The 20945-nt window shown below is 31.1% G+C and overlaps 1 protein-coding gene across 1 annotated transcript in view; it reads left to right on the top strand.

Annotated features, from left to right (window-relative positions):
* Positions 1-20945, top strand: part of LOC139516150 (nesprin-1-like) — a 246966-nt gene extending 226021 nt beyond the window's left edge. The window contains exons 133-147 of the mRNA XM_071306037.1: positions 372-534; positions 1181-1368; positions 2271-2421; positions 2832-3152; positions 3516-3713; positions 4181-4568; positions 5004-5206; positions 6051-6165; positions 6602-6807; positions 7256-7279; positions 9481-9810; positions 10468-10686; positions 12318-12452; positions 14644-14699; positions 19200-20945. Coding sequence (XP_071162138.1) covers positions 372-534; positions 1181-1368; positions 2271-2421; positions 2832-3152; positions 3516-3713; positions 4181-4568; positions 5004-5206; positions 6051-6165; positions 6602-6807; positions 7256-7279; positions 9481-9810; positions 10468-10686; positions 12318-12452; positions 14644-14699; positions 19200-19419 — 2917 coding nt within the window. The 3' untranslated portion in view covers positions 19420-20945. The remainder of the gene's footprint in view (positions 1-371; positions 535-1180; positions 1369-2270; positions 2422-2831; positions 3153-3515; positions 3714-4180; positions 4569-5003; positions 5207-6050; positions 6166-6601; positions 6808-7255; positions 7280-9480; positions 9811-10467; positions 10687-12317; positions 12453-14643; positions 14700-19199) is intronic.

Genomic DNA, 20945 nt, shown 5'->3' with positions numbered 1-20945 from the left:
AGAGAAGGGGTAGGACTGTCTGCAATTTTTGTCTGCAACTTCAATCTGTATTTTTTACTCGTCCTGAACATGCATAAACAATTTGCGACTGGATGTTTAGTAACCAACAATCGATCAATCAATCGATCAAATTTGTGTTTTTAATGAATTGTTCTCCAAATCTTAAGGACTCATTGGTATTTTCACTTTTGTGCACCATTAAAGTGATACATATACATGATGAAAGTAAGAAAGTTAATCCTGCTCTTCTAGAATTTGCAAATTTTGAAATAATTCTATAATACAAGAATTTTGAAACTTGCTTAAAAGCGCCTGAATTTTTAATGCATCACATTTTTCAACTTTAGAGAATTGTCTTTTTTTTTTTTCAGACAAAGAAAACTGCAGGAAACATTGTTAGCAGTCCAACAGTTAGACAGCAGCATGGCTAACTTGAGAAAGTGGCTAGCAAGTATTGAACATGACTTAAGCACACCTATTATATACAGAGAATGTAGTTTACTAGAGATTCAACAAAACCTACAGCATCAACAGGTAAGGGAAATTACTCTTCTAACACTATATCTTTAAGAAGTAATCTAATAAAATCATATTCTACAGCATCATTGGATAATCTACTGTTTTCAAATCTGATTCTTGGCCACTTTTGTTTTATTATTAACATTGTTGGATCCACTAGTAGAGGGTGTTTTTAACATTTATTACAAACATTTAAAAGAAAACCACTTAATAAATTAAAAAAATGCTTCAAAATAAGATTTACTCCTTCTGACCATGCATCTATAATAGTGATTAATTTTTATTTCAATTCAGAAAAAATATGATAACATACATCACTGAACTAGTATACATATTTGTTTAGGGTCCAGTTGAAGGGCGCCTCCAGGTGCGGGAGTTTCTCGCTGCATTGAAGACCCATTGGTGACATTCGGCTGTTGTCTGCTCTATGGTCGGGTTGTTGTCGCTTTGACACATTCCCCATTTCCATTCTCAACTTTATTTCTTATTCATTTTGGTAATAACACTTCCTATATGTAATGAGATTTCTTTGATCTCAGATCTTTTTGAACTAAGAGTTTCTTGTTGACAGTCTATCCAGAACTTTTTTTAATAAATGCAGTAAATCTTTTACCCTTAGTTCCAGCATTGAACTTAAAGCTAACTATTTTGAATTTTGTAGGAGATACAGAAGGATATTGAGCACCACAGTGCTGGAGTGGGATCTGTACTGAATCTCTGTGAGGTACTGTTACACGATACTGATGCCTGTCCATCAGAGAAAGAATTTGAAGCCTTACAAACAGCCATGAAATCTCTGGATAAAAGGTGGAGGACCATCTGTAAACTGTCACCTGACATGAGAGTCAGGTGAGTAAAAAGGGTCATGTGATTCATTACAGGGAAATCAATTAACCTTGTATTGTTGAAGACTTAATGTTGAACTTTTGATGGTTTTTGTTTATTTTTTGCATGTACTCTGCCTCACTTGTTATTCATGTATGTTAAACTGTATAGTTGCAAATGGTAAATTAGATTGAGAATGCTTAAAAACCCTTTAAAACCAATCAGGGAAGTTTGATCAATTTATATTTAAAGGAAAGTTACCTAAATAAAGCTATTTCATTTCATAATGTGATTTTTAAAAGCAGCTAGCAGTTAATAAATAAATCAATTTCCATCTATATTTCCTTCTCTCTTGGTATGAATAAACGAACAATAAAATTAGTTAACACTTGAAGGTTTCATTTTATATTTTGTTTGCAATTTTTGAATACAGATGATTTTATCTGGCAGTGTGCACATAAACTGTAACATTAAATTTAATTAATTTTCATATCAAATTTGATAAAAATTTGTATACTAATAAACAGATAAGCAAGTATTTAAACACTTATCTACCAGTTCAAAAGGTAACAATCTTTGTTTTAAGTCATTAGCTATCACAATCCATAGATGAGCAGTCAATATACTAAGTCTATCCTTATAACAGATGATTTAACAGACAACACTTTAAATACAGTTAAACCTATCACTAGTGAATCTAATGAAGGTCTTGAGGTCTGAAAATATTGTTTCAGAATTTACATTTTCTCTGTTTTGATAATGACAGTTGTTCTGTTTAAACAGAATAATTGTTAAAATTTTGTAAGAATATGTGTTGAATATCTTGATACAAGTATTCATTTTATGCAGAGGGACTGATTTTGAAAGTTCAAGTTTGTTAGGTTTCACTGTAAAAACTTTTCAAGGATATTTCATTATTTGAACAGAATTGAAGAGACATGGGGACTATGGCAGAACTTGTTAGACGATTGCAAGAGGTTCTGTAACTGGTTAGATGACAAAGAGAGGGACGTCAGTGATCTCTGTCTAGATACCCCCTCCATAGGACCAACTAAAGAAGAAGTTGTAAGGTTTGAGGTTAGTAATGCTTTTAATAAATACAAAAAAAACAATGGTAGAAATTTAGTTTGGTTCTAGATGCTTTTTTTCCTCACTAAGGGGTCTCTAAATTGAATGAAAACAATTTCAGGAGATTCTGACTGACAGTTTTCTTGTGTAAGTTTTGTTCCGCTATTGGTCTACATTTCTAAGATAATTTAAACAGCTTTTCATGAAATTGATTTACCCTTTGGCAGACAGATAACCTATGCTGGTATGAGTCTATCTGTAAATTTACAAAAATTAAAACTTTTCTTTTGAAATTTTGTTTTACAGAAATTTAAGTTCTATCATTTATAAAATAAAATGGAAGAAATTACATTATAAATAAAATAAGTAGATTTTAAAGGGAATATTTTTAATTTGTTTGATTGAATTTTTAATTTTAGTCCTTACAGAAAGAAATCCATGAAAAATTATCCACATTAGAAGACATTAACAAACAGTATAGAAAATTGGCACGAGAAGGAAGGACTGACCACTCAGGACTACTCAAACAAAACATGCAGGACGCCAATGACCGATGGGACAAACTACAACAGTACGTCTCATCGATCATGAGAGGAATGAAACAGTCCGCCAATCTACGACAAGATTTTAATCATAACCGAGATTTGATGTACAACTGGTTGACACAAATTCAAGTTCAGCAGACCAATATAGAGCACCTGTCTTCTATGGATGTTCCAAACAAACTCAGGGAAATAGAGGTCAGTTTGGGTTCATTTTTCATACCCAAGGTGTTTAAATCTTTTCATATTTTAGAACCATGAAAAAACGGTACCAGCCAAAATACATGAAACGACATTAATGTAAATTGGTTTGATTATTTATGGCCATTAAATTACCCAGTATGCAATTGCAGTAGCCATATTTGTTAGTATTGTTTAATTCTTTCATTTAATTTTCCCTTATCCTAAGCTTCTGTTAAGATTAAATTACATAAAGGTATATTGTGGCATTTTCATATAAATATACAAAATAAGCAAAATAACAAACCTTTTTAGAAAAAAATCTAATTTTGAGGCTAACAGATCAAATTTTCAACAATATCATAAATTTATTCATTTTAGAAACTGCAAGATGAAATAAATAGTAAACAAAAGAAGTTAGACTATTTAGAACAGGCAGCCGTTTATCTCATGCAGAAAGGGGATAGTAAAGATGCCATAAGGGTCCAAAGAGAGCTAGATGACTTCAAACAGTTTTCTTCCCAGGTCATTGGCAAGGTCAATGATTACCATAGTGAATTGGAACATGTCATTGCTAAGGTACAGTTCTAAGATTTAATTTTGAATGAAACTGGAGAAAGGAAGATTCTTTTGAGCATAAGTTCATTGATTGAATCTTAACTTTTCTCCATTCTTGGGGTTATTTATGTCAAAAGTTGATAGACTAATTTTGAAACAAAATCATATTCTGTTTCTTGAAGAATTTTAGACTTATCTAATTGTGGCATATGTTCATAAAGGGGCAGATTTTATATACTCATTAGCTAAAATTTTAATAAATAATATGTGAGAGTTTACAGAAGTTAAAAAAGTGTCAAGAGCTTGTGTAAATTGTGTGTTTGTCTTTATAGATACATTGATAGCCTGAAGGGTTTTACCTCTTTGAGACCTCTATGATATAAGCTGAATTCTAAAACTCAGAATTGAATTTTGTTTTTGAAAACTTTCTTTGTTTACATTTACCAGTGCTGATGATAGATCTTAAGTTTGTTTTTATTTTCAAACAGCTTACAGAGGATGCAGTACGAGACGACAGACAGGTTCCTGGTGACGAGCTTGACGAATTAGAACGTCAGCTTAGATTAGGAAAATGGGACATGAAAGAACTTGAGGATTATTTAGAGGCTTCACCTCCTGAAAGTCCTCCTGAGAAGCGACGTCATATTCAGGAGAGATCTGCTTCTCCAGTTCAACTTCGATCTACCTCACCTATCAGAGCTCGCACACCTCCACCAATCAGAGCTCGCACTCCTCCGCCAAGGTCCCGGTCACCATCTAGGTCAAGATCACCTTCCAGGTCACGTTCACCTAGTCGTTATGCTTCTCGCTCACCAGTCAGGTCACCAACACGAGTGTCTACAAGAAGAGCAAGATCACCAATGAGAACAAGAGAAGGTAAGGAATAAGTTTTACACTTTGTATATATCATGGTGGACTTGTAGTCCCTGAGTAATAATCTCTGGTTTTTCATTGATCAATGTCTATGGATGTGTGCATCCTTAGGTATACATGTATATGAGTGCACTTCTGTTTTCTGAGATGCATATATGCAAATCATAGCCGACCGTGCAAGGGCTGTATAGCCAGTTAAGGTTGTCAAAAACTTCCATTTGTGGTAGAGCTGCATAACAGCTATTAAAGGGTATAAGTAGGTCTCAGCAACTAGAAAAATTGCAAGAAAATTTATAATCACAGAAAAAGCGAATTTAATAACTGCCTTTTTGTAATTTAGCATTTTTATTTGGTTTAGAATTCCATAAGGTAAAGCCAACATTAACAAAAAACAATATTGTACCGGAAAATATATTATGCATTTACTTCACATTTTAGCTCTAGAAATTTCAAGACAAGAAAGATGGAGAAGATTGAGAGAAGAGCTTTCAGAGAAAGGTCGTGAAGCTGAGATTGAGGCTCTGTTAGAAAATCTAGTAGATGCTATCGAGGATGCCAAAGACAAACTTTGTGATGCTGAAGATGAGGTCATGGCTGGTACTCCATCAGAATCAGGAAATAATGATTCCTTTGAGGACTATGTGAGTTTTTCTCTATTTTATCTCAATGATTGTTATATGAAAAAGATACCAAACAGAAATCATTTTATGATATATGAAAGAAGAATTTTCAACATTCCATGCAAAATACTTGTCCTCAGAACCCAAAATTAAATAATTGACAAGCAAAAATGTATAAGAAATAGATGGTGGTGGTCCCGAAGGGCAAGCAACTGCCTTTTTTCTTAACAGCACAAAAATATAAAATCACAAAGAATTTATGTCTGTGGTCTTCTTTTTAATGCACATTGATGAACAGAATGATAAATTGTGTACTCTTAAGGAGGCTCGCGGGTATAAGATGTTTTTGAATAAGCTGTACATAAACTAAATAATTGTAAAATTTAAGCGATTTCTGTAATTTAGTTCTTTTTTTATTTCGATATTACCGCTATTTCTCCTATTAGTTCAACAGAAAAAAAGGACATTAACAAAAATGTATGCTTCTTTTGAAGGCAGATTGTGAGCGTAAATGAACAGTGACCCCATTTTTTTATTTCATTTTTCTATTAAGTATAAGATAAAGTTCATTTATAAAAAAATATAGAGAAATCCTATATTAAATTAAAAAAAAATGATTTAGACCCGCGAGCCCCATTAACATTCTTTCTTTCATATAACCATGCTGTTAATCATAATTGAAGTTTCACCTTATTTTCAATTTCAAAGTGTATTGACTTTTTACTGTAGACATTGTTGAAGCACAGTAAAATGAAAAGCATTCAATTGAAATTAAAAAAAAGCCGCAAAATATTGCAAAAAATAATGTAATCTTGAAATCCAATTATTTATCTGTACGTTGACTTAAAAGCAATTCTGTTTTCAGTTCCAATGTATCAGGGAATGTGAGATGAGTATAGATAATATGAAGAGAATAGAGAGATTGGTCAAAACAGAAACAGGAGTCTATGGCATAGCTAGTGCAGATGTTGAAATTAAAGGTATGGAAACACAAGATATTAGACACAAATTTACCCCACATTAGTAAAGATCAATAACAAAAGTTTGAAAAGAAGTTTTATAAATGTATTGGAACTTATTGAATCAAAGAGGGCCTAAAATATATGTTGAATGTGCATTATCTTGAGGGAAGATTGTGGATGGAAGATTAATTTAAATACATGACTCAGTTATTTCAGTGTACATTTTTATGAAAATAGTCATAAGATGCAATTTATTTGGTATGGTTGATTTAGTTGGAAATCTTATAATTTTCCCTGACTTCCAGAATGCTGTGCACAATTATAGTTGATTTTTTCAGTCATCTAAAAGGCACTATTTTTTTAGGGATTGCTCAAACTCAATTTACTACAGCAAAATCAACCATTCATGTCAGCAAGTAACAAATTCAGTACATTTATTCTTTATAATTTGTAGATGTTCTTCAAAGATGGGAGATATTGCAAGCCAGAATGATGGATAGAAATTATAGAATGAATCAGCATCATCAGGACTGGGGTCAATTTAAAGCTGACCTTGATCACATGTTAGCTTGGTTAGATGAAGTCGAGGCTAACCAGGCTACACAGATATCAGCACCAAGGGACATAACTCAACTAGATTCTATAATTAGACAACATAAGGTATGTCTCTACATGTACTAAAATTAAATTTCTTATCTCAATTTACAAGCAATACTGTTGGATAAGGATGAGGATATCATGGTATTAAAATTTGTAACAATAGTGGAAAGGGGTTTGCAACCAAAAACATGCTTGTATTGTATTTTTGTTGTAATCACCATAAGAAATGAACTTTTTGGCTACACAAGAAAATATTTTCATTTGTTATATGTGTATTATACAAACATTTTCTGTGGCTAGGTTATTTTTTTATTTAGAAGTTTTAACAGAAATCCTCAACCTTACCATTTTTCCTGTTTATTTAAATGAAACATGTCGTCCATTTTTGTGGCTGAAATTATATGTGCTCTCTAGGATTAATTTGTTTCAACAGATATTTAAAAAACTATAATTTTTTTAATAAAGGGAGATAATCATAGAAATTTTAACAACACACATTACTTTACAGATAATAGCTGCACATAGATTGAAGGTACAAGGTCTAACATTATGTATAGAACGAGTGTGGAACATAATTATTTGACAATGTTTTCCATTTTTATTCATATAAAATCATACTTCAAGAAATAGAACATTTTTCGTTAAATCATTACCAAAAAGGAAATTAGTCTGCATTTTTTCCCACCTACTTCTGTAAGTACAGAATGTGAAATATATCTAAATTGATTTAAAATAATAAAAATTACTTGTTTTATAAATTGTAAAATAATGGAAGGAAATGCAAATGATATTAAAATCTTTGGTTTCTTATTCTTTGTCTGGGTAAATGTATGATATGACTTTTTTTCATTTGGATATGATTTTAGGCACTATAAGTGGTAAACAATTGTCAGTTACAAATAATTGAGTTCCACACCTTTTTGCATGAAGCTTTTTTGTTTATACAAAATAAATATTTAAATTTGTTTATATGTATAAGTTGTTCTAGTTTTCATGGTATACATATTTAGTGAACAACTGAAATTCTATATCGTAGTTGGCAAAGATATATGAATCGCTTTGAATTAAATTCACTTTTAAGGCATGTGTACACAAATTAATTAAACATATGAATATTAATGCACTTTGATAATTCATATAACATAGACAACACAAGACAAATATTTCCTTAAAGTCTCATCACTTGTTTTATATACAGCTTATTATAACACACAAGTTAACAACAAGAGCCGCTCTATAAAGAGTTATGAGAGACTATAAAACATATGTTCTTAAATTATAATACAAATACAAGTCAACTATCATCATTATTAAAATTTCATAGCAGATATTGGCACATTGAGTATTATAAAATTGATTCATTACCTAGATTAAAATTTTGAGATTATCTCAATGAAACAGCAACTCCAAAAATGCCATTAAACAAAACCAATAAGTTACCTTACTTTTTATTAATCTCTAATTTCTTAAAGATTGACAAATTGTGAATGAATTTAACAGAGACTTCCATGAAATCAGCCTTTAACATTATAAACATTTAGATGCAACCCCATTTAGACATGTTCCTGACTTTGACGGAATCACCTCTATATACTCCCTTACTCATAAGTCAAAGTGAAGTTGACAATGCCATGGCAAAACAAGAAAATTTAGGAAAAGACACATAAAAGTCCACAAATTACTTCATAGAAAAGTAGAATGTCTAAGCAACACAAACACCAGTTGCAAAAAAATGGTGGGGAGGAGGGGGAGTGACCTCTGGTGCTTCAAAAGGTTGAGCAGAACTTGCAGCTATTCACTTTTTTCTTATCAATAGAAATTGCGTAGAAAAAGAAGGAACATGATCTAGAAAAAATAACACTTTTAGAAATAGAAAATGAATCTTGTTTCCTTAAAGTGATAGCTCATACAAATTCATTACTTTGGAATTTGATTATGCTTCTAAGAAATTTGAAACTAAGAGCTCAAAATTACTGAATTTTTATTTTAGACTGTGAGTATATTTTGTGGTAAGGTCTCTGTGTTTTTCACACATCGAAAAAATACATTCAGGTTTGTGTGGAAAAATCACCTTTTTCATTTCATCATCTAATAACGTCATTTGAGTTTCACACAGTGACTTGTAATAGATAATAATAGATGTTGCTAAACTCTAATGGAATTAAGCATGATGTGCCACAATATTTTTTTATTGCTAACCCATTTATTTTATGCATCAGTCAGGGGCAATCTTATGCTAAGATAAAAAAAAAAGTCCAGGCATATAAAGTTAAAAATAGAAAGGAATACAGCAGACAGTTGAAAACTACACTACTGAAAAGTGTCAAAATTCTGATTAAAAAAATGTCATTTGATTTGACGGGTAGAGTTTATATAAACATGAAAAAGATAATTTTCTATACAATAACTTGGAGTAGGGTTTACAAAAACCTATTTTGTCCCTCAGGCTCTGAATTGTATGCTCAATATATTGCATTTTTTTCCAATAAACAAAAGTTTCACTATAATTTCTGAAATCACAGAACATACACAGATCAATACTATATAATTTTTTAGTATCCATGTTTTTTGGTTATGTTTGAATATTATAAATATATATCGGTATGCATTTATGTAAAATACAATGTATTATATTTTCATTACAGTAATATAAGAATTGACAACAATATATTTTATCTTTTTATTATTTATTGTAACGGTATTAAGATATTAAGGTTCTTCTATTTTTTACAGGATTTTCTTGTTCAGCTAGAATCCAAGAAAGCAAGAGTTTTATCACTAAATCTTACAAGTAAAAACTTTACAAATTTACGGACACAAGAAGGGAGAGAACTCCGTGATAAATTGAGACATATGAATAAACGCTGGGAGGCAATATGTGACCGTGCCAATTTAATGCAGAACGATTTAAAAATATCTTTAATTCATTGTGAAGAATTCCATATTACTATTCATGACTTGTTACTCTGGTTAGAAAGTGTAGAAACAAAAGTCCAGCAATGTGAACCAATCAACAGAAGTGCTGACGAGAGTGCTTTGTGGACAAAACTTAGAAAATTAAAGGTTAGCATACTGTAGTGGTAGACATATTATTCATGTTCTTAATTTTTGAGAACTGATATAATTGTTTTGAAACTCTTTATCCAGATTGATTTTAAAACTTATCGTAAGAATTGTAGGAAAAAAAAAAAATATATATACAGCATGTAAGGTTACATCAGGCATTGTGAGATACCAAAAGGCATCCAAAAACTATTTTACTTATGGTATAAAAATTACACAAGACACCATCATAAAAAAATATGAAAATGCTAAAATAAACACTAAATAGAAAAAACAAAGATTGAGCAACAGGAAACCCACCTAAAAAAACAAAAATAAATTTAGGTCCTTTACAAGGGTCACTCTAAATGGTAAAAGCATAGATTAAACAACTTCTAACAATGGATCAAATCAGTAAATCAAGAAACAGTTGTTTTTCCTCCCAACTCCTTCAGTGTTTTCCGTTTCTAACCTTTATATACAGGTTTGACTGTAAGTATGATACTGATTGCTGTCTGCACAACACATGTTTCTAAAGCAGCCTTCAATGTGGAAAGGGCTTTGCCTGTTGTTCAATCTAATTTAATTTTTATGATAAAAAATTTGTTAAAACCCCCCGAAAAAAATTCAACGAAGAAGAGACGTTAATTTAAATCTAATTCATGCATTTTATTTCAGGAATTAAAATTAGACATGGAATCAAACCAACCCAGAGTTCAGTCATTAAAAGAGACAGCAGACCAACTTCTGATAAATGACGATTCTGCAGAGATGCTGAATGCTAAAGATAAAACTCACATTATATCAAATAGACTAAGAGCATTGTTACGACTATGTAAATCATATATAGTTAGTCTGGAAGAGCGACTCAATGTGTCACCTGATGTTGCTTCTCCGGTAAGAAATTTTTATATAGTATTCAGCTATTCTAATGAATTTTTGTTTGGTAGATTTTCTATACGCTACTGAGTTTATGTTTGTTACAAACATTTTATGATAATTGATTTCAAGAAAATAAGTCCAAACACAAAAATTACATATAATAACATTAACGGTACCAATTTTTCTGCACCAGATGCGCATTTCGACAATACATGTCTCTTCAGTGATGCTTGTGGCCAAAATATGTAAAATCCAAAGCTTATATAAAAGATGAAGAGCTATAATCCAAAAGTTTCAAAAAGTATAGCCAAATCCGTGAAAGGAATCAGAGCTTTGCATGAGGGAGATACATTTCTTAATTTATAATAATTTTTAACATTTTGTAACAGCAAATTTAATAACACAAAAAATCTGTATTTTCATGCCAGTACCGGCGTCCTGGCTACTGGGCTGGTGATACACTCTGGGACTAAACGTCCACCAGCAGAGGCATTGACCCAGTGGTTAGTAATAACATTAACGGTACCAAACTTGACAACCTAAGGATGGTTATATATTATAATGTTTTTTGCATCGTAGAGATTTTTTTTCATATTCTTGTCTTGACATTGAATTATTCAGAGTTGTTTTCCATATTTACATCATTTTTAGGAGTTCTTGCATAAATCCTGTTTTATCAACAAAAAAAGTTTAAGAGGTCTTGAAAATTGTTTTAATTAAGTTTTTTAACCGGATTTTTGTGACAAAAATGTCGGTTATTGATTTGGGGATGTACGGTGGCCGGGCGGCCGGGCGGGCAGCAATCAAATGTTGTCCGTGCATTAATTCATGAACCGTTCAGCCAAAGCTTTTTAAATTTTAATATGTTGTTACTGACAACTAAATGAAGGTCAAGTTCAATAATGGCGATTTTGACTTTTACCGTTGAGGAGTTATGGTTCTTGAAAGATTGAAAAATGAAGTTTTCAGTCGTGTCCGCGCATTTACGCATGAACTGTTTTACCAAAGCTTCCCAAATTTTAATATGTTGTTACTGATGACAAAATAGAGGTCAAGTTCAATAATGACGATTTTGACCTTTACCGTTCAGGAGTTATGGTTCTTGAAAGATTGAAAAATGGAGTTTCCAGTCGTGTCCGTGCATTTTCTCATGAACCATTCAACCAAAGCTTTTGAAATTTTTATATGTTGTTACTGATGACAAAATAGAGGTCAAGTTCAATAATGACGATTTTGACTTTTACCGTTCAGGCGTTATGGTTCTTGAAAGATTGTAAAATGGCGTTTCCATTCACGTTGTTGCATTTACTCATGAACCATTCAATCTAAGCTTTTCAAATTTTGATATGTTGATACTGATGACAAAATGGAGGTCAAATTTGATATTGACGATTTTCACTTTCACCATTCATCAGTAATGGTTCTTGTGATATTGCCAGGACACAAATAAATATTAATAAATCCGGTTTGCTGTCGTTGTGACAGCCTCTTGTTTTTTTTTTTATTATACAGTCACTTTGGATAAAACTCTCAATAAATTGTGATAACATTGACCTTCCAACTTGTAAAAGAAATAGTAAATACTTCAATGACTTTTGTTGTAACTATCAAAATAATATTTTAAAATTAGATTTTAATTTTTGTAGCCATTATCATTAGATTTAATTGATAGCAGATTGTCCAGTTATTCTGCAAGAACCAGTACACCGAGAACTAGGTATACACCACTCCGTCCAGGGTCATCCGTCCGTACAAGATCACCGTTTGCTGTCACTCGTCAGGTATGGTACAATAATTGATACCACAAAAGTGCTGTAGAAATTTAAAATTATCTACCATTATTTATTTTGGTATTTTTAGAGGGTAGCATACATTGATAAATTCTTATCTCTCTGTTTTTCTGCAAAGAATGCATTGATAATTTTTTGGTTTCTTTTTGCGCAGCACATTAATTTGACTACCGGTATTCTAAAATAAATCGTTTCAATGTAAAGTTTAAGTGTGACAATAGAAGACATTTCATCAACTAGTACATCCTGAATTATTTCATGTAGTGGAATTATATTTAGGGTATTTTGTATAATTTCTATTTCATAAATGTTTAACAATTCTTGCTTTTCAAACAGACTGATAGAAACTTTCTGTAAGCTATTCCTAAATTTTGTTTTGATGTTATGCTTGGCTTTTTTCTGATAAAAGCACAAAACTTTTAGTTAGTAACTACATGGCCTATTGCTATTCTTTTTCGATATTTCTCAATTTTTTTATTTCAAATACATGTAAATTTTCAACAACTAATTTTATCTAGTTTTTATGCCCCACCTACGATAGTAGAGGGGCATTATGTTTTCTGGTCTGTGCCTCCGTTTGTCCGTCCGTTCGTCTGTCTGTGCGTCCGTTCGCTTTAGGTTAAAGTTTTCGGTCAAGATAGTTTTTGATGAAGTTGAAGTCCAATCAACTTGAAACTTAGTACACATGTTCCCCATGATATGATCTTTCCAATTTTAATGCTAAATTATAGTTTTGACCCCAATTTCATGGTCCACTGATCATAGAAAATGATAGTGCGAAGTTCAGGTTAAAGTTTTTGGTCAAGGTAGTTTTTGATGATGTTAAAGTTACATCAAGTTGAAACTTAGTACACATGTTCCCTATGATATGATCTTTCTAATTTGAATTCCAAATAAGTTTTGACCCCAATTTCACGGTCCACTGAACATAGAAAATGATAGTGCGAGTGGGGCATCCGTGTACTATGGACACATTCTTGTTATTTGTATTTTCATGATAATTTTTTTAATTAAGTAATTAATGAATTCTCTTAACATTTTTATATTTTTTTTAAAATCATTTAATATAAAACAAAAAAAAAAGGGTTTTATACATATTGTGTTCTTTTGATATTGAAATTTCAAAATTATAAAAAAAAATGCACAACAGCTCATATAAGAACTACTAATAATTCTGAGATTGATTGTGATATATGTTCAAAATATTGTTTATTTTTAATCAATGATTTATAGAGAAAAATTGACAAAAAATAATTTTCTTTATGTAATGGGTTGATGATTTGTCTTATGTTTTAAAAGTACAATGTATCAATATGTGTACCACACAGCACTGTACACTGTGTTGTTGTTGTTGTTGAATTATATGGTGGCAAATATGTATACTCTTATGTATATTGCACTTCAGCTGTTCCAAAATAACATTTAGTCGAGATTTCTTTGATATTTGACATCAATTAAAAACTATAGTAGAAAATTATTTGATTTAATTCATTCATAACAGCAGTCATTTTTAATCATCCAAATAGGGATTATGATCCCTTTTACACAAAATGTCTGAAACTAATTATTTTCTTTTGGAACAACTGTTGTATATGGCTGTGTGCCATTTATGTGACATTGTTTCTATCATTCGTATTGGTACACATAAATGTTTTAAATCGCTGGCAGTTATTGTGTTGAAAGTTGAAACTCCAGAAATTAATCTCTATCTTCCAAATAATATATTATTATATGTATTGGATAAATTTTCTGATTTAGGGTTATCTGCTGTTGATTTAAACCATGGATTCTTTGTAAATTTAAAAATAAATGTTTATTAAGCTCACCACTGCTTTATATAAAACAGTTTAAAAATTTCTTTATCTTTTAAAGTCACATTGTATAGTAGAATTTTGTAGAAACTTTTTGGAACAGTTACTGGTAAAATGGTTTTTTTACGAGAGAAAAAACAAGGAAATCATTAATGTTTACATTTGTCTTTATGATCAGCGTTTAGTTATCCAAAAATCACATGACCTTGGCCATGGTAAATAGATACCCCTTTTCACATGGTAAATGTATAGTGAAATTATGTCTATAATTCTTTTTATCATACACAATTACTAAATGATAGAACTGGTAAGTATGGGAACCAGATCATCACTATATATAGAATATCTCACATGTTTTATTGATTTCACAGCTACTACGGTGGGTGAGACCCTTTTGGCCGGGTGGCGCATGTCAAGATGACATCACGTAATATGGCACTTTATAATTTACTGTTATGATTTTACTATGCATCGTAGGTGGTGGCCCGAAAGCCATGCATAACTGTATGCGTCTTGTAACAATCCTATGCTTGGTAACTTAAAGCTGAACATCCCTGATCTACTTTCGATTCTTTCTACTATACAATTATTGCCTTGTTCTTACTAGAAATCCCTGGAAATGTAAGAGTGTTGGTATACAATTGTTGTTGAATGTGTTGTCCTGTGTGTAATGTTTGTTTTTCTGTGTCGTAGGATAGACTGCATCTTAACAAATTACCGTATATGTTTCTGAAAACTCTTTAGGGCACTCTTTTATAGAATGCTAAAACTTGAATTCATAAAAGATATAAGGGGAAAAAATGGGAGTGATACAAAAATGAGTTTTTATTTTATAAAATGTCTGGAAAGATGCCCCCTCTTTTTAAAAAAAAAATATTCAGCTTTATGTTCATGACCTTTGGAGGTAACCATGGGAGATAAATGCATGGGTTTGCATGAAGATTTATGGTGCATTACTTCCCCTTGTTAGCTCACCTGGCCCGAAGGGCCAAGTGAGCTTTTCTCATCACTTGGCGTCCGGCGTCCGGCGTCCGGCGTCGTCCGTCGTCGTCGTCCGTCGTCGTTAACTTTTACAAAAATCTTCTCCTCTGAAACTACTGGCCCAAATCAAACCAAACTTGGCCACAATCATCATTGGGGTATCTAGTTTAAAAAATGTGTGGCGTGACCCGGTCAACCAACCAAGATGGCCGCCACGGCTAAAAATAGAACATAGGGGTAAAATGCAGTTTTTGGCTTATAACTAAAAAACCAAAGCATTTAGAGCAAATCTGACATGGGGTAAATATGTTTATCAGGTCAAGATCTATCTGCCCTGAAATTTTCAGATGAATCGGTCAATCGGTTGTTGGGTTGCTGCCCCTGAATTGGTAATTTTGAGGAAATTTTGCTGTTTTTGGTTATTATCTTGAATATTATTATAGATAGAGATAAACTGTAAACAGCAATAATGTTCAGCAAAGTAAGATCTACAAATAAGTCAACATGACCAAAATGGTCAGTTGACCCGTTTAGGAGTTATTGCCCTTTATAGTCAATTTTTAACCATTTTTCGTTAATTAAAGTAATCTTTTACAAAAATCTTCTCCTCTGAAACTACTTGGCCAAATTAATCCAAACTTGGCCACAATCATCTTTGGGGTAGCTAGTTTAAAAAATGTGTGGCGTGACCTGGTCAACCAACCAAGATGGCCGCCACGGCTAAAAATAGAACAAAGGGGTAAAATGCAGTTTTTGGCTTATAACTCAAAAACCAAAGCATTTTGAGGAAATCTGACAGGGATAAAAATGTTTATCAGGTCAAGATCTATCTGCCCTGAAATTTTCAGATGAATCGGTCAATCGGTTGTTGGGTTGCTGCCCCTGAATTGGTAATTTTGAGGAAATTTTGCTGTTTTTGGTTATTATCTTGAATATTATTATAGATAGAGATAAATTGTAAACAGCAATAATGTTCAGCAAAGTAAGATCTACAAATAAGTCAACATGACCAAAATGGTCAGTTGACCCCTTTAGGAGTTATTGCCCTTTATAGTCAATCTTTAACCATTTTTCATAAATCTAAGTAATCTTTTACAAAATCTCCACTGAAACTACTAGGCCACAATCATCTTTGGGGTATCTAGTTTGAAAAATGTGTCCGATGACCTGGCCATTCAACCAAGATGGCCGCCACGGCTAAAAATAGAACATAGGGGTAAAATGCAGTTTTTGGCTTATAACTATGAAACCAAAGCATCTAGAGCAAATCTGACAAGAAGTTAAATTGTTAATCAAGTCTATATCTATCTGCCCTGAATTTTTTAGATGAATTGGACAACTGGTTGTTGGGTTGCTGCCCTCCAATTGGTAATTTTTAAAGAAATTTTGCCGTTTTTGGTTATCTTGAATACTATTATAGATAGCGATAAACTGTAAACAGCAATAATGTTCAGCAAAGTAAGATCTACAAATAAGTCAACATGACCTAAATGGTCAATTGACCCCTTAAGGAGTTATTGTCCTTTATAGTCAATTTTTAACAATTTTCATTAATTTGGTAAATTTATGTAAATTTTTACCAAATATAGTTCTCTGTTACTAATGGGCAAAGTTCATTATAGATATAATTGTAAGAAGCAAAATCGTTCAGTAAAGTAAGAACTTCAAACACATCACCATCACCAAAATAGAATTTTGTCATGAATCCATTTGTGTCCTTTGTTTAATATGCACATAGACCAAGGTGAGCGACACAGGCTCTTTAGAGCCTCTAGTTATTCAAGATGTAACAGGTCTATTATATTACTTACAAATTATCAATATGTTTATGTACCAAAAGGCCTGCATAAAGGTTAAACTTATACATAAAATATGTAAAGCTATAAAATCATATATGTGATCATTTATGTTGGTTTTAAACTGAAAAAAAATGTTTTATAAATTGTAAACAGTCAGACCTGAACAAATATAGGGGTCTCGATTGCAAGGAAGAAAACTATGTGTCATTTATGAGCAAATGTTTTTAAACTCAGGTTAAGATTGTAAGCTTTGTGTACAGGTAACATGTGTGCTTTAATCAATGTTTCAAGGGAACACAAGAGGTTATACCTAGGAAAAGAGATGCTGTTTCAGCCTATTTTTTTGGTTAATCTCAAAATAATGTTTCATTTTTGAAAATCTCCTCCTGAAACTGCATGCCACTGCATGTACATGTTAAGTATGTTTTACTGTTACTTAAAAGTAGATATTCTGTATAGAGAAGACTGTAGTCAGGTTTGACTGTACTTCTGTAATCAAGAATTAAACCATTTGGAAGAAAACATTTCCAAAAATATCTTATTCATAATTGATATTAATTTTACTAGCCATCATCAAACATTTTATCATTTTTTTCATCTTCATTCATTTTTCATATTTCATTAAAGAAAATGGTCACCATATTCATTTTTTTTTCTTATAGTATATTTCTCTTTTCTGTCTGTGCATGATCCATTGTAATGGTTATCAAAGCATGTCATAACTTGGGCCACCCAGTACTTTATATGTGATATAATAACTATATTTAGTTAGAATTGTAGCATTAGATTAAATAATTGTGTTGGATGCTTTAGACTATAAATATGTTGGATGCTTGCAGCATGTAAATCAATGCTTAATGTCAGACTGGAAAAAAATATCACTAAGTTTTCTTATGTTGTGACAAAGAATTAAAATTAAAAAAAATAATCTTCTTTATTAAAATAGAAGTCTGACTATATTCAAGCTCATAAGTCAAAGATGACCTGACAACGCCATGGCAAATAACAGTCTACAAAACACAACATAGAAGACTAAAGACTGAGAAACACAAATATGTTCATACTTTTACATCTACACAATGCAAAATCTAACAAAATGGTCTCAAAATCTTAAATACATGATTTATTGCATTAAATAGAAGACAATGTTTCATAGCAACTGTTTTAAAACAGACTATTTAAAAAAAAAAAAGAAAAAAAAGAAAGAAAAAAATATGTGAAAAAATAATGCAAAATATACAATTTAAAAATAAGAAGATGTGGTAATGATTGCCAAGGAGACAACTCTCCACCTCAGACCAAGTGATGTAGAAGATTATTTTTATGTTTTTACTTTTTTTGCTATTTTTTTCTTGTACTGCTTTAATAATAATCAAGTACTGGGTTAAATATTTTGCATTAGATTTTAGAACAGTCAGAGACGTTATTTGTCTCTGGAAAAGTTAATGCTTTTTACTGATAATTAGTTTTAAATATCGCTTACTATAAAAATTATAACCAGGCTATTTATTACAAATTTTTGTTTTATGAAATATCTAGGCCAATCATACAATACATGCTGACTTCAAATATGACATTTTAACAATATAGAATTAGTTGCCAAAAATGTTTGAATAGCTCAATTAATCAATTGTAAATAATTTTCCATCTTAAAATTGTCTTATAACTGTACAAAGCTTCGATTGAAAAATAAGTAAGGCAAATCATATGAGAGTTACTACAATTTAAAGGGCAAACATCATCATTTAATCTTTTCATCACTCAATTTCAAATCACAGAAGCACACCATTTCATCCACACACACACTAGTGCTAGTAGTAATCATTCTATAAAGATTAGTAGATTTTGAATCATTTCTTCATTGATACTTCACAAATCATCTAATAGCTAGCTAGCGTCTTTAATTGTGAATACTGGCCTACCATGATATAATTTCTTCAGACTATTGCTTCAGTAATTACTTATTTTGGTTTATTTAACAGTAAAAATAGTTCTTTTCGGTTACAAGAACACACATATATATATATATGGTCAGCCAGTATAGCAATAAAACTTTTAAGTAAAAATCGTAGAATAATATTATGATTTTAAACAATGACACACATCTTGTTTTCATATATTTAATTGATTATTTATTTACTTTATAGCTCAACAGAACTACATGATGTGGAAAGTCAACGAAGACCGTCATACTTCCGTCGAGCCCTTAGAACAGCTCTACCATTTCAAATCTTTCTTTTACTGTTACTTGGCATAGCCAGTTTAGTTCCGATGACAGAAGAAGACTATAGTTGCGTACTTATGAACAATTTTGGTCGATCGTTAGGTCCAATGTTACGATATAATAATGGACCACCTCCTTTATAATTCACCATTTCAGAATCTAATGTATTCTGGGTAATATTTTCAAAAGCGTACACCAAAATGTTATGTTTGTTTTAAAATGTACTAAACAATGGAAAATTAACCAATGATGTAACGTTATTTTCATTTTGGTGTACGAACAATGAGATTACCCATGATTCTTTTGATTCTGAAGAGGCTAATGGTCTTTGAACATTTTATACATCATGTAGTGTTGGGAATCAAAATACTCTCGAGTGGACGCAATGAATTGACATTATATACTGCCATTCCAGTTTTTATGTTGAATGTTGACATTTTTTTACAAATATAAAGGATCTCCATATGTGTCTGTGATAATATTTGATTTTGTACTCTTAGTTAACGAAACTGTGATATCGAATCACGTAACTTGCCATATGTATTTACTCGAAGCATTAAATGCTAGACATGTTTGTAGGGTAATTCTGTGTTGCTTATTTATAGTCCCAATGTGGCAAGTTTGTTTGTTGTGTATAAATATAGTACACATGTATATATATATTGAAAAGTTATCAAATTTGTGTGTATATATATATACATATTTGGCCTTTTGTATTTGTTTGTGTTGATGATAATAGAAGTATTGTCAGATTGATTGTATAAAATTTGTAAAAATCAATTGCAGATATATATATATGTATATTATGTCTTAGAAATTGATTGTGTTATACATGTATATCCAAATTTACATAAATTATTTATTTTGAAAAAAAATCAAAGTAAAGTGTGTGTTTTAGTTAAATTTATTTTTTCACTTTTGTAATTTGTAAAATATAATGGTGTATATGTATTTAACATAGGTGAACTATGTTTCTCCAGACAAGTTAGTGCTAGTTCTTAATTTATTCAAGAAAATCTAATAATGTTACTCTCATCATTGCAATTTTGCAATTAACCACAAGATTGCAAATTTATCATCTTCATTCATTTATTGTTATCATTTAGCACATCATAAAAACCTAAAAAGCACAAGTTGACACTTTTTTGTGTTTTGCAAAGACGTATAATTAATATATGTCCTTTTTTTTTTGTTTTTGACAAGTTTGACAAGACTGACTTTTAGTTATAGCAGCTATGTCCCCTTAAATGTATTACTGATGACTGATGTTTGAATGGCAGCTTTGATAGTTATCAGTGCTGCATAAAATATGTCAGTTTTATAGAAATTTCTACTAAATTTTGTCTTATATGCTACAAAATCTTTGATAAAGAGTCTCAAGTTCTTTTACAAATTTTTAAGTTTTATTTAATATATAGTTTTTTTCATAATCCTGGTGTGTTGATATTTTATCATGTTTTCAAGCCTGGTGTTTTTATTTTGTAACTTTTAAATGTTTGGTCCCAGTTAAGTTCATAATAAGTCTCATATAGCTTGTTTGTATGTATTTTTAAGCGACATTTTTATATTTGTATATATTTGGCAGTATTTATGCATGCATATAGTTGTTAGATTTTACATAAAGTTATTTGTTATGTTAATGATACATATTATACACTTCCAACTTTAA

The sequence above is a fragment of the Mytilus edulis genome, chromosome 3, assembly GCF_963676685.1.
Source record: "Mytilus edulis chromosome 3, xbMytEdul2.2, whole genome shotgun sequence".
Classification (NCBI taxonomy): domain Eukaryota; kingdom Metazoa; phylum Mollusca; class Bivalvia; order Mytilida; family Mytilidae; genus Mytilus; species Mytilus edulis.
The sequence above is the reverse complement of the archived record's forward strand: the minus strand, read 5'-3'. Positions and strand labels throughout refer to the sequence as shown.